The 14,558-nt window shown below is 44.0% G+C and overlaps 1 protein-coding gene across 2 annotated transcripts in view; it reads left to right on the top strand.

The window, feature by feature from the left end:
- The window catches only part of LOC309566244 (chloride channel CLIC-like protein 1), a 478,998-nt gene that overhangs the window by 120,278 nt on the left and 344,162 nt on the right, over positions 1-14,558 (top strand). For both annotated transcript variants that reach the window (XM_082271347.1, XM_082271348.1), the window contains exon 2: positions 8,705-9,142. In XM_082271347.1, the coding sequence (XP_082127473.1) occupies positions 8,735-9,142 (408 nt within the window). In that variant the 5' untranslated portion in view covers positions 8,705-8,734. The remainder of the gene's footprint in view (positions 1-8,704; positions 9,143-14,558) is intronic.

Below are 14,558 nucleotides of genomic sequence, written 5' to 3'. Positions count from 1 at the left end.
AGACATGTAGCTAAATACATTTTGGCCTAAATATACGACAAACATTTTTATATATTGGATATTTTTTAACAGTCAAAGTAGAAAATGTCAATTTTTTCGCAAAATATTTTTTCTTTTTTTATTAATATCGCAAAAAAATAAAAAGCGCAGAGGTGTTCAAATACCCCCGAAAGAAAGCTCTGTTTGTGGGAAAAAAAAGGACATAAATTTAGTTTGGGTACAGCATTGCATGACCGCGCAATTGTCAAAGTTGCGCAGTGCCAAGTTGAAAAAAGTGGCCTGGTCATTGAGCAGCCAAATCTTCCGGGGCAAAAGTGGTTAAATGAAGCATTTTATGAATTGTATCTCTTCCGTAGTTGGGACGGCTGCAGAAAAGTAAATGATCTGATCTCCTAAATTGTGCCTGAAACAAGGAGTCAGCAGCAGTGCAGGCTTGTTCCAGGACCTTACTGTCACTGATAGCTGTCAGTCTTGGGTGACAATTGGAAAGCACTCTGATTGGTAGCCAATGAATACATTATTTTTTTTTTTTTCAAATGCACCTGCCGAATCTGCTGTCATTTTGCCTCACACAGAGGCAAACAGAGGCAAACTGACAGCGACAGGCTGCAGCTACTAAACTGATAATGAACTGATAATAGGCTGATAAGTGTACACTGCAGTTTTTCAAAAACGTTTGTACATCTGACATGTTGTAATAAAAACATGAACAGGAAATTGTTAAAACGGTTTACGAAATAAATACCTAAGATGTCCTAAGGCTCCATGTACACGGGACGCTGGAAATGGCCGTTTAGGAGCAATTGGGCGTTTTTTTCAGAAGCCCCTGAACGCAGCTCCATGTTATCTTATCTGTCCATGTACACATGGTTGTTTACAGTCATTTGCAGGCAGTTGCGTTCAGGGACTTTTTTTAGAACGCAATTATTTGCGTTCGAACGTGTGTTTCCCGGCGTTTCAAATGCAGAAACGCGGCCGAACGTGACTGAACGTGATGAACCCACGTTTTTTTTTCTTCCATTCAAAATCAATGGTTCCCTATGGGAGCCTATTGATTTGAATGGAAGTCGCCCCGCAAGTCGGATCCGACTTGCGTCGCGACCTGCACTGTGAGAATCTTGAGGGGGAACTCCACGCTAAAAATGGGAAAAAAACTGCGTGGGGGTCCCTCCCAGGTTCCAAACCAGGCCCTTCGGGTCCGGTATGGAATTTGAGGGTAGCCCCACGCTGAAAAAACGGCGCGGGGTCCCCCCAAAATCCATACCAGACCCTTATCCGAGCATGCAGCCCGGCAGGCCAGGAAAGGGGAGGGGACGAGCGAGCGGCCCCACCCCCCCCTGGACCACACCAGGCCACATGCCCTCAACATGGAGGGGTGTTGGTGCTTTGGGGCAGGGGGAGCTCTGCACCCCCCACCTCAAAGCACCTTGCCCCTATGTTGATGAGGACAAGGGCCTCATCCCCACAACCCTGGCCTGTGGTTGTGGGGGTCTGCGGGCAGGGGACTTATCGGAATCTGGAAGCCCCCTTTAACAAGGGGGCCCCCCCAGATCCCGGACCCCCTCCCTATGTGAATGGGTATGGGGTACACTGTACCCCTACTCATTCACCACATAAAAGGCAGTGTATGGAAATAACGACAGGAGACGTTTTGGAAAGTTTATTAAAAATCTTCATCCGGCTCTTGTCTTCTCCTCTCCTGTCTTCTGCTCTCTTGCTGTCTTCTCTTCTTGTCTTCTCCTCTCCGGGGTCTTCTGCTGTTTTGCTGTCTGCCCTTCTGCTGTCCTCTCTTCTTTTCTTATCCTCTCCGATCTTCTGCTCTTTTGCTGTTGGCTCTTCTTCTTCCTCCGGTCCTCCTCCGACGACGTCTCCGGTGATTATGCCGGTCTCCGGTCTCTGCAGCTCCCGATGACGTCATCGGGAGGCCCCTCCCCCTCATGTCACAGATGACGTCATCTGTGACATGAGGGGACGGGGCCTCCCGATGACATCATCGGGGGCCACGCCCCTAATGGCTATATAATAAGCTGCAGAGACCGGAGACCGGCATAATCACCGGAGACGTCGTCGGAGGAGGACCGGAGGAAGAAGAAGAACCGACAGCAAAAGAGCAGAAGACTGGAGAGGAGAAGAAAAGAAGAGAGGACAGCAGAAGGGCGGACAGCTAAAGAGCAGAAGACCCCGCAGAGGAGCGGACAGCAAAAGGGCAGAAGACCGGAGAGGAGAAGACAAGAAGAGCCGGATGAAGATTTTTAATAAACTTTCCAAAACGTCTCCTGTCGTTATTTCCATACACTGCCTTTTATGTGGTGAATGAGTAGGGGTACAGTGTACCCCATACCTATTCACATAGGGAGGGGGTCCGGGATCTGGGGGGCCCCCTTGTTAAAGGGGGCTTCCAGATTCCAATGAGCACCTTGCCCCCATGTTGATGAGGACAAGGGCCTCATCCCAACAACCCTGGCCGGTGGTTGTGGGGGTCTGCGGGCAGGGGGCTCATCCCCTCCCCTTTCCTGGCCTGCCGGGCTGCATGCTCGGATAAGGGTGTGGTGTGGATTTTGGGGGGACCCCACACCGTTTTTTCGGCGTGGGGCTACCCTCAAATTCCATACCGGACCCGAAGGGCCTAGTTTGGAACATGGGGGGGACCCCCACGCAGTTTTTTTCCCATTTTTGGGGTGAAGTTCCCCCTCAAGATTCTCACAGTGCAGGTCGCGCCGCAAGTCGGATCCGACTTGCGGTGCCATTCCATTCAAATCAATAGGCTCCCATAGGGAACCATTGATTTTGAATGGAGGCAGAAAAACACTGCTAAAAGCAACGTGGCCGTGCAATAACGCAAATGGAAAAAGCTACTGAAAGCACGTTTGATAGCTGCTTTTTCCCGGCGTCAGAAATAGCTTTGCAGGACGTTTTTTCTAACGTCCCGTGTACATGGATTCTTAAAGTGGACCTTGCATCAAAGATATGGGGGTTGATTTACTAAGACTGGAGAGTACAAAATCTGGTGCAGCTGTGCATGGTAGCCAATCAGCTTCCAGGTTTTTTTTGTCAAAGCTTAATTGAACAAACCTAAATTAGAAGCTGATTGGCTACCATGCACAGCTGCAGCAGATTTTGGACTCTCCAGTCTTAAGCCCCGTACACACGTACCGATTGTCGGCCGTAAATATTCGGCCGACGACCGATCGGCCGATTGTAGGCTTGTTAGTATGATACAGCCGACAGCGCATTTTCGGCCAAACAGAATCTGTCGTGCAGGCATTAAAATTTTTGTTGGCCAACACCAGAACGGCCGATTGTTCGCCAGTCAGTACAGATTTCGGCCGACAGACAGCAGATTAGCAAGACTGGGCATGCTCAGAAAAGAAAAAAACCAAGGAAAGTTAACCATCACATGACATCACTTCTGCAGTCGGCTGTTGTTGGCCGACAAAATTCGTGTGCAGTCTTTTGCAGTTTTCAACAGACACGACAGCCCTGGACAAAAGACGGCCGATCGTTCGGCCGACGATCAGTACGTGTGTGTACGGGGCTTTAGTAGATCAACCTCACGGTGTGCTTATTTAATCCTGACCTATGTAAGATCGCTGCAACAGAGATGTATAGTAACTAAGTAGAACTAATTCACTACTGTACTTAAGTACCGAAAGGGGGTATCTGTACTTTCCTAGAGTAGAATTTTTTTCTCCTACTTCCACTTTTACGTCACTACATTTTTTCGATGATTTCAATACTTCTACTCCAATATTTTCTTTGTGCTGCATAGTTACTCGTTACAATTATAAAAATTACCACTGCCAGAACAGTAGACGGCAGGTTTCATGAAGCTCAAAACATGTGTATTATCAGCGCATACGAAAATAAAAGCTACTGTATGTATAAATAAAAGCTGCATTTGAAATAATAAAAAACAATATGATGTTCCAACTTTTTACTTAGAAACATAGAAACATAGAATGTGTCGGCAGATAAGAACCATTTGGCCCATCTAGTCTGCCCAATATATCTGAATCCTATGAATAGTCCCTGGCCCTATCTTATATGAAGGATAGCCTTATGCCTATCCCATGCATGCTTAAACTCCTTCACTGTATTTGCAGCTACCACTTCTGCAGGAAGGTTATTCCATGCATCCACTACTCTCTCAGTAAAGTAATACTTCCTCATATTACTTTTAAACCTTTGCCCCTCTAATTTAAAACTGTGTCCTCTTGTGGTAGTTTTTCTTCTTTTAAATATGCTCTCCTCCTTTACCGAGTTGATTCCCTTTATGTATTTAAAAGTTTCTATCATATCCCCTCTGTCTCTTCTTTCTTCCAAGCTATACATGTTAAGGTCCTTTAACCTTTCCTGGTAAGTTTTTTCCTGCAATCCATGTACTAGTTTAGTAGCTCTTCTCTGAACTCTCTCTAGAGTATCTATATCCTTCTGGAGATATGGCCTCTAGTACTGCGCACAATACTCCAAGTGAGGTCTCACCAGTGTTCTGTACAGCGGCATAAGCACTTCTCTCTTTCTACTGCTTATACCTCTCCCTATACATCCAAGCATTCTGCTGGCATTTCGTGCTGCTCTATTACATTGTCTTCCTACTTTAAGTCTTCTGAAATAATTACTCCTAAATCCCTTTCCTCAGATACTGAGGTCAGGACTGTGTCAAATATTCTATATTCTGCCCTTGGGTTTTTACGCCCCAGGTGCATTATCTTGCACTTATCCACATTAAATTTCAGTTGCCAGAGTTCTGACCATTCTTCTAGTTTTCCTAAATCCTTTTCCATTTGGCGTTTCCCTCCAGGAACATCAACCCTGTTACATATCTTTGTGTCATCAGCAAAAAGACAAACCTTACCATCGAGGCCTTTTGCAATATCACTTATGAAGATATTAAACAAAATTGGTCCCAGTACAGATCCCTGAGGTACCCCACTGGTAACATGACCTTGTTCTGAATGTTCTCCATTGACTACAACCCTCTGTTGTCTGTCACTCAGCCACTGCCTAATCCACTCAACAATATGGGAGTCCATGCTCAATGACTGCAGTTTATTGATAAGTCTTCTATGTGTGACAGTGTCAAAAGCCTTACTAAAATCTAGATATGCAATGTCTACTGCACCTCCACCGTCTATTATTTTAGTCACCTAGTCAAAAAAATCTATAAGATTTGTTTGACATGATCTCCCTGAAGTAAACCCATGTTGTTTTTCATCTTGCAATCCATGGGATTTAAGATGTTTCACAATCCTATCCTTTAATAGGGTTTCCATTAATTTGCCTACTATTGATGTCAGACTCACTGGTCTATAGTTGCTCGATTCCTCCCTACTACCTTTCTTGTGAATGGGCACGACATTTGCCAATTTCCAATCTTCCGGGACGACTCCTGTTACTAATGATTGGTTAAATAAATCTGTTAATGGTTTTGCCAGCTCACCACTAAGCTCTTTTAATAATTTTGGGTGTATCTCATCAGGACCCTGTGACTTATTTGTCTTCACGTTAGACAGCAATCTTAGAACGTCTTCCTCTGTAAAGACACATGCATCAAACGATTCATTAGTCATCCTTTCAAGTGGAGGTCCTTCTCCTTTTTCTTCTGTAAAAACTGAACAGAAGTATTCATTAAGGCAGTCGGCTAGCCCTTTATTCTCTTCTACATACCTTCTGTCCTTTGTTTTTAATTTAGTTATTCCTTGTTTTAATTTCCTTTTTTCATTTATATATCTGAAGAATTTCTTATCCCCCTTTTTCATAGACTGAGCTAGTTTTTCTTCTGCCTGCGCTTTAGAAGTTCTTATAACTTGCTTGGCCTCTTTCTGCCTAATCTTGTAGATTTCCTTATCTTCATTGCTCTGGGTTTTTTTATAATTACAAAATGCTAGCTTTTTATTTTTAATGATTTGGGCCACTTCTGCTGAGTACCACAGTGGTCTCTTCCTTTTTTTGCTTTTACTGACAAGTCTAATGCAATTTTCTGTTGCCTTCAATAATGCACCTTTTAAGTAGTCCCATTTCTCCTGGACTCCATGTAATCCGTACCAGTCTGATAAGGACTCATTTATGACTAATTTCATTTTTGAAATGTCTGTTTTTCTAAAATCTAAAACTTTTGTTTTTGTGTGGTGTGACTCTTTCACAGTTCTTATATTAAACCACACTGACTGGTGATCACTGGATCCCAAGGTTTCGCCTACAATGACATCATATACCGAATCCCCATTTGTGAATACCAGATCCAAAATGGCCTCCCTCCGGGTTGGCTCCTCAACCACTTGTTGCAGAGACAACCCCAGTAGGGAGTTTAGAATATCTGTACTCCTGGTAGAACTTGCTATTTTGGTTTTCCAGTTTATATCTGGAAGATTGAAATCTCCCATAATGATAACTTCTCCTTTCATTGTCATTTTAGCTATTTCTTCAACTAGTAGATCATCTAGTTCTTTGACTTGACCAGGTGGTCTATATATCACACCTACACGAGTTACTGCATGATTAGCAAACTGCAACGTAACCCAAACTGACTTTATGTTGGCTTCACCAACTTGTATTAGGTTAGATTTAATGCTATCTTTCACATACAGGGCCACTCCTCCTCCTTTCTTGCCTTCTCTGTCTCTTCTGTATAAAGAGTACCCTGGTATGGTTATGTCCCAGTCATTTCTTTCATTAAACCATGTCTCCGTAACAGACTTTTTTTTTTTATTAACTACATAACACGGTACTTGTACTTTTACTTTCAGTACTTGAGTGGCAATTTTTTTTTTCAAAACTACTGGTACTTTTACTTTCAGTACTTGAGTAGCAAAATTTTTTAAAAAACTACTTGCAATACTTAAGTACAAAAAATGTTGAATACTTTAGTAATTCTACTCAAGTCACTTTTTGATCGAGTACTTCCACTTCTACTCAAGTCACTTTTTGATCGAGCACTTGTACTTTTACTCAAGTATGGGTTTCGAGTACTTTATACAACTCTGCGCTGCAATAATGCTGTAAGAAAAAACGTAATGTGAAGAAAACTTCTAAAATATACCAGCATTGCACCCAGCAGTTCCCTAAGAGGCACCTATGTGATGGTTGGGTACCCTGATTATCCCAAATCTCACAAGAAGACATTTCTGCACTGTGCTGCAAAACCATGTAAGTTTGAGATCTTCCCAGATCTTCTTCTTTCTAACTTTACTCCAATTGTAAGGCCTCGTTCACACAGGCTTCCTACATTCATGCAAGGGCTGTGTTTGCCCATACGATGCATCCCCATGTGGCAGTCCATTTCATGTGAATTGGGACAAAGTGGCTACATGGATTTAGACACTGCTCCCAATTTGAAGCTATACGGGTGCAGGTCCCTGAACATACACTATCTGCATTTGAGGACCTGCACCCACATGGATGTCAAATATTGTTTATTATTATTATATTTATTATAAAAATAACTATGTAGTTAAAATAAAACATTACTCCTACTCAGGAGGCAGTGGCTAAAATCCTATTTCAAGCTTGTAGGGTGCTACTTTGCTATTTGAAGCCTTCCGAGCCTCCCTCATACAAGGAATGGCTACAATGTATGGGAGAAACCCTTAGCTTATAGAAATATATCTACCAATACAGGGGTCACCCTCACAAATTTGATGCATTATGGGGTCCCTGGCTGGACACCCCAGAAGTCAGAGGACATGGCTTGAGTCCACTCAAATTAGTGATGGACAGACTGCTTATGGTATGAGCCAGTTTCCTGTAACCCGAGTACACAAGCATTAACTTCTTATTGGAAATTTAAGGTGGAGAATGTTTCCCGGTAAAGTAAGATTAAGGCCTCTTTCACACGGCCGCTCCGGTGTTTTGCCCTGCTGCGGGACTTTTTTTTTTCACGGAGCGGATGACATTTGTGTCATCTGCTCCGTATGTCCGCATATCATCCCATCTTTGCGGATGATATATGGACATAATGTAAGTCTATGGGCATTGTGGATGTCAGCGGATGACACCTCTGACTTCCGATTTTCCTTCCTTTCCGTTTTTTGAACAGAGGAAAAATAGGGTTCTGTTCCATTCCAAACAACGGAACAGAACTGAAAGGAAGAAAATCGGATGTCAGCGGATGGTATTCCGCTGACATCCGCAATGCCATTGACATACATTATGTCTGTAAATCATCCGCAAAAAAATAGGATGATTTGCGGACATACGGAGCGCCCGTGTGAAAGGACCCTATGGTGGTAATTGGTTTGGATATATATGCAGACATGGTAGACTACTCTTCTGAGCACTGTGTTTATTCATTGTTATGTACTGTACTCTATATCAGTGGTCCTCAACCCTGGTCCTCAGGGCCCACCAACAGGCCAGGTTTGCAAGATAACTGAAATTCATCCCAGGTGATATAATTTGCTGCTCAGTGATTGCAGTACTCTAGTCTGCATCTCCCCAAGGTAATACTTAAAATCTGGCCTGTTAGTGGGCCCCGAGGACCGGAGTTGAGGACCACTGCTCTATATGACTCTCTAACATCTCTGTGGAACTGTGGCATTACTTTATTTGTGTTGTTTCTTTGTAATGTGTTTTATTCTTTCAATAAAACTGCTTTTGATTTAAAAAAATAAAACAGCATGTTGCCTTTTGCTTGTATTTTTTTAACTGCTATTGTTAGTAATGTGAACTGTCAACATAATTGATGTCTCTCTCTGTTTCCGTGCAGATTAATGTTGAAGTCAGCGCCTGTCACAGCATGGAGTTTGTCTACAGCTGGATTCTGAGCAACATCTATTTTTTTAAACACAGAGTGGTGGGCTTACCAGAAGATGAACCTCATCTCCCACCTCTGTGGTCTCTAGAGTCACCTTTTAAGCAATGGACTATTTACTCCAAAGCAATGCTTGCTGCCTCACTTTTTTGCTTCCTTGTCTTCCTCATTCTTCAACTTTGCAAAAGAACTCCTGTCAGTTCCAAAGCTATGGTCAAAAAGTTATCAGCAGCACCTTTAGACGACATGTGTATACCTCGGCGCCCTCTCCTGGACAGATGGCTGCATTACTTGGTCCTGCTTCTTGTGATAAGTTTGTTTGTTTCAATCCCTTGGGAATGGTTTCGGCTATACAAGATAGAAGTGGCTAAGAAAATGAGAATACTTTCAGAGGTAAGCTATACAACATATAATATCCACAGTGCAATGCTAGTTTAAAGGTCTTCTCTCCTCAAAAATGACATCTTTTTTTCATGTTTGCTGACAAGTTGAGTGGCATGCTGGCTTTTTCTGACTATTATGGACTAATTCTCACTTCCACTCGTAGTAATCAGTACTAAAACAAAAAAAAATAAAATTTGATAGATTTTACTTGAAGCGCTGTTAAACCCAAAAGCAAACATTTTATAATATTGCAGCTTACCAATTCTTGGATGTGATGGCTATATTGGTTTCCCTTTTTAGACTTTCATTCTTCTATTTCCACCTGGTGAAACAGCCGGTAAGTCTGTTTTTATTCCACAGATCAAGCTCCCTTGCAGTTACAGAGATGAGACAAACCATTTAACACTGGCAGGGGTGCTTAAAATGATCAGCTTTTATGATCAAAAACTTTTATCCCAAGAAGGAAAAAAATGATTGCTGTAACTGATTATAAAGTATCAGCTTCAATCGGTTACTGTATTTAAATCAGCTAATACATCCAACCCCCCCCCCCCCCCCAGACTGATAATGCTGCTGTCCAAATCTGCTACCTGTGCTCCATCCAAAGTGGTGTCTGTATAATACAGGAGGTTTATTACTGGCCAGATCACAAGGGGAAAAAGGCCTAAACAAAGAAAACAGCCACCACATCTGATCGGTAAGCTGCAATATATATCATTTTTCGTTTTGGGTTTATAATACCGTGTTAACCACTGGAGTCTCACAGGCATTTTTCTCCCTTAATTCCATGAGCTTTTTTTCTTTTTCAAGACGTCTTGGTTTCACGCATTATACTTTTTTGCATTTGTAGCCTACCCAAATGTATTCTTTATCTTTTTGAGGGGCAAGGATAGGGCTTCAATTTGAGGAGATATTTACAGTATACATATATTTTTTAAGGGTTCTTTTGTTAAAAAAAATAATGAAAAATTAAAAAAAAATTGTTTTCCTGTTAATTTTTCAAAATGTAACATTTATATAATTGCACAAAGCAATGCTTGCTGCCTCACTTTTCACTCGAAAATGTATCCATCAAAGTCTGCGGATTAAAATGATATCACATAATGATGATTTCTAGGTAAAGTAGCAAAGTGGTAAAGCTTAAAATGAATGTATACCTTTTACCTTTTACTTTAGAAGTTCCCCCTTTTCAACACTACATTGTAACACACATTAGAGCTGCACGATTAATCGTTACAGAATCGAGATCGCGATTCACTCCCCCTGACGATCTTAACATGACACTTGCTCGATTCTCTACATAGCTATGAGGGAGCAGCTGTCAAAAAAAAAAAAGCCTCCCGCAAAAGGCTATCAGCATTAGTCTCCCACTGAACTGTAAACACAAATGATTACATTGTATCTTTTCTTTCCCTCTGCCGGAGGAAGGAAGTTTAACCTCTTAAAGACTAAACCTTTTTCCTACACTTGTTGCTTGCAAGTTAAATCAGTTTATTTTTCCTAGAAAAGTAGTTGGAACCCCCAAACATTTATATATATATATTTTTTTTAGAATAGACCAGGGGTACTCAAATGTAAACTTGAAAGGTCCACTTACAAATTTTCCATTCAGTCCGAGGTCCGGAAAAGTGACCGTCAAATTCCAAATACAGAACGCCAACAAAAAAAAAAGGCATTCCCCAAAACTTGCCCCCATCCAATGCAGAGCGACCATTGTGCGTGCCCCCATTAATGCAGAGTGACCATGTGCGTGCCCCCATTAATGCAGAGCGACCAGTGTGCGTGCCCCCATTAATGCAGAGTGACCATGTGCGTGCCCCCATTAATGCAGAGCGACCATGTGTGTGCCCCTATTAATGCAGAGCGTGTCCCCATTAATGCAGAGCGACCATGTGCGTGCCCCCATTAATGCAGAGCGACCATGTGCGTGCCCCCATTAATGCAGAGCGACCATGTGCGTGCCCCCATTAATGCAGAGCGACCATGTGCGTGCCCCCATTAATGCAGAGCGACCATGTGCGTGCCCCCATTAATGCAGATTGACCAGTGTGTGTGCCCCAATAATGCAGAGTGACCAGTGTGCATGCCCCCATTAATACAGAGCGACCATGTGCGTGCCCCCATTAATGCAGAGCGACCATGTGCGTGCCCCCATTAGTGCAGAGCGACCATGTGCGTGCCCCCATTAATGCAATGCGACCATGTGCGTGCCCCCTTAATGCAGATTGACCAGTGTGCGTGCCCCCAATAATGCAGAGTGACCATGTGCGTGCCCCCATTAATGCAGATTGACCAGTGTGCGTGCCCCCAATAATGCAGAGTGACCAGTGTGCGTGCCCCCAATAATGCAGAGTGACCAGTGTGCGTGCCCTCAATAATGCAGAGTGACCAGTGTGCGTGCCCTCAATAATGCAGAGTGACCAGTGTGCGTGCCCTCAATAATGCAGAGTGACCAGTGTGCGTGCCCTCAATAATGCAGAGTGACCAGTGTGTGTGCCCCCAATAATGCAGTGACCAGTGTGCGTGCCCCCAATAATGCAGAGTGACCATGTGCGTGCCCCCATTAATGCAGATTGACCAGTGTGCGTGCCCCCATTAATGCAGATTGACCAGTGTGCGTGCCCATTAATGCAGATTGACCAGTGTGCGTGCCCCCAATAATGCAGGTTGACCAGTGTGCGTGCCCCCAATAATGCAGATTGACCAGTGTGCGTACCCCCAATAATGCAGAGTGACCAGTGTGCGTGCCCCCAATAATGCAGAGTGACCAGTGTGTGTGCCCCCAATAATGCAGAGTGACCAGTGTGTGTGCCCCCAATAATGCAGAGTGACCAGTGTGCGTGCCCCCATTAATACAGAGCGACCATGTGCGTGCCCCCATTAATGCAGAGCGACCATGTGCGTGCCCCCATTAATGCAGAGCGACCATGTGCGTTCCCCCATTAATGCAGAGCGACCATGTGCGTGCCCCCTTAATGCAGATTGACCAGTGTGCGTGCCCCCAATAATGCAGAGTGACCATGTGCGTGCCCCCATTAATGCAGATTGACCAGTGTAAGTGCCCCCATTAATGCAGAGTGACCAGTGTACGTGCCCCCAATAATGCAGAGTGACCAGTGTGCGTGCCCTCAATAATGCAGAGTGACCAGTGTGCGTGCCCTCAATAATGCAGAGTGACCAGTGTGCGTGCCCTCAATAATGCAGAGTGACCAGTGTGCGTGCCCTCAATAATGCAGAGTGACCAGTGTGCGTGCCCTCAATAATGCAGAGTGACCAGTGTGCGTGCCCCCAATAATGCAGAGTGACCATGTGCGTGCCCCCATTAATGCAGATTGACCAGTGTGCGTGCCCCCAATAATGCAGTGTGACCAGTGTGTGCCCCCATTAATGCAGATTGACCAGTGTGCGTGCCCCCAATAATTCAGATTGACCAGTGTGCGTGCCCCCAATAATGCAGATTGACCAGTGTGCGTGCCCCCAATAATGCAGAGTGACCAGTGTGCGTGCCCCCAATAATGCAGAGTGACCAGTGTGCGTGCCCCCAATAATGCAGTGACCAGTGTGTGTGCCCCCAATAATGCAGAGTGACCAGTGTGCGTGCCCCCAATAATGCAGAGTGACCAGTGTGTGTGCCCCCAATAATGCAGAGTGACCAGTGTGTGTGTCCCCAATAATGCAGAGTGACCAGTGTGTGTGCCCCCAATAATGCAGATTGACCAGTGTGCGTGCCCCCAATAATGCAGAGTGACCAGTGTGTGTGCCCCCAATAATGCAGAGTGACCAGTGTGCGTGCCCCCAATAATGCAGAGTGACCAGTGTGTGTGCCCCCAATAATGTAGTGACCAGTGTGTGTGCCCCCAATAATGCAGAGTGACCAGTGTGTGTGCCCCCAATATTGCAGATTGACCAGTGTGCGTGCCCCCATTAATCTGGACCGCCGAAGCGGTCTGCTTCCTTCTGTCATCAGCGGGGGGCAGAATGGAGAGGATCGGGAGGATCGGAGTGGCTGTGTTTTACACTTACACGCTGCATGATTACAAAAAGCCAAGTACAAGTTCTTACCCGACGGAGAGTATGTCCTACAAAGTCCCGCCTCCTAGACACTGGCTCCTATGATAGACGTCACCAGTGTTCTGTCTATCATAGGTAAGAGCCGGCCCAGGAGGCGGGACTTTGTAGGACATCCTCTCCGCCGCAGAAGAACTTGTACTCGGCTCTTTGTAATCATGCAGCGCTGTAAGTGTAACACACAGCCACTCCGATCCTCCCGATCCTCTCCATTCTGCCCCCCGCTGAGACAGAAGGAAGCAGACCGCTTTGGCGGTCCAGATTTTAATCCGTGTGGGTCCGGAGGCGGCCCGGAGTCCGCCTATTGAGGACCCCGGGCATAGACCCTGCAGAATAAAATGGTGATTGTTGTAAATTTTTATGTCACACTGTATTTGCGCAGCAGTCTTTCAAACGCAAACTTTAATGAATAAAAAAATAAAAAAAATAAAACAAAACCGTAAAGTTATCCCAATTTTTTTTGTAATGTAAAAGATGTTACACAGAGAATCGTGATCTTTATTCCAAGCAAAAAAATCGTGATTCTCATTTTGGCCAGAATCGTGCAGCTCTAACACACATAGGAAAAAATCTGTTTGCTTTAATATTGTTAGCATAAAATTAAAAGTCCAGGTTGGTTTGGTGAGGACACACAGTAGCACAGTGTACAGCTTTGTGATTGTTGGAAACTGAAATGAAATTTTGTTCTTTTCTGCGCCTTGATTCTTGAGCAATAAGACTCAAATTTCATCTAGATCATTGTTGGGACCTGAAGATGAATCGGAAGAGAAATTTTGTAATAAATACAAATAAAACATAAATAGGGTTTTTTGCATATTTATTTCCTTCTTGGTGGGTCAGGATCTTGTCAGAGCTAATTCTGACCCGCCATGCAGCTGTTCAGCTACAGATCACTTCTAATAGTGATCTATTGCTGACTGCAATCAGCCAGCAGTGGGTCACTACAGCAGGGATCTATTGCTGCAGGAAGTCACTGGACACAGCTGCAACATCTCTGGCTCAAGTCTTTACTTGGAGAAAGTGCCATGATGTCCCATCGCTTCAAATGAAATTCTTCTGAATTGTATTTACAATGATTTGCTACAAGGACGCCTATAGAGCTCTGTATAGGAAAATCAGAAATACAAGAACGAATTGTTTCTTTCAGCTCCCATGGAACCTGGAGTAGCTGCTGAGTCTGGTTGCCATTGCCTTTTACTACTCTGTCCATAACTAACGCGTTTTGGCTGAAGTTGTACTATAAAGTGTAAGAATAATATGGAGAGTGATTTTATTTCTTGCTTTGTTGAATGCAGCAGAGATCCAAACTACTTTCTAAGTAATTTCAGAAAAATATTGGAACTAGAATGAACATCAT

This window comes from Pelophylax lessonae (assembly GCF_965119305.1).
Source record: "Pelophylax lessonae genome assembly, chromosome: 11".
Classification (NCBI taxonomy): Eukaryota; Metazoa; Chordata; class Amphibia; order Anura; family Ranidae; genus Pelophylax; species Pelophylax lessonae.
Note: the sequence above shows the minus strand (reverse complement) of the source record. Positions and strands in the feature narration are given on the sequence as shown.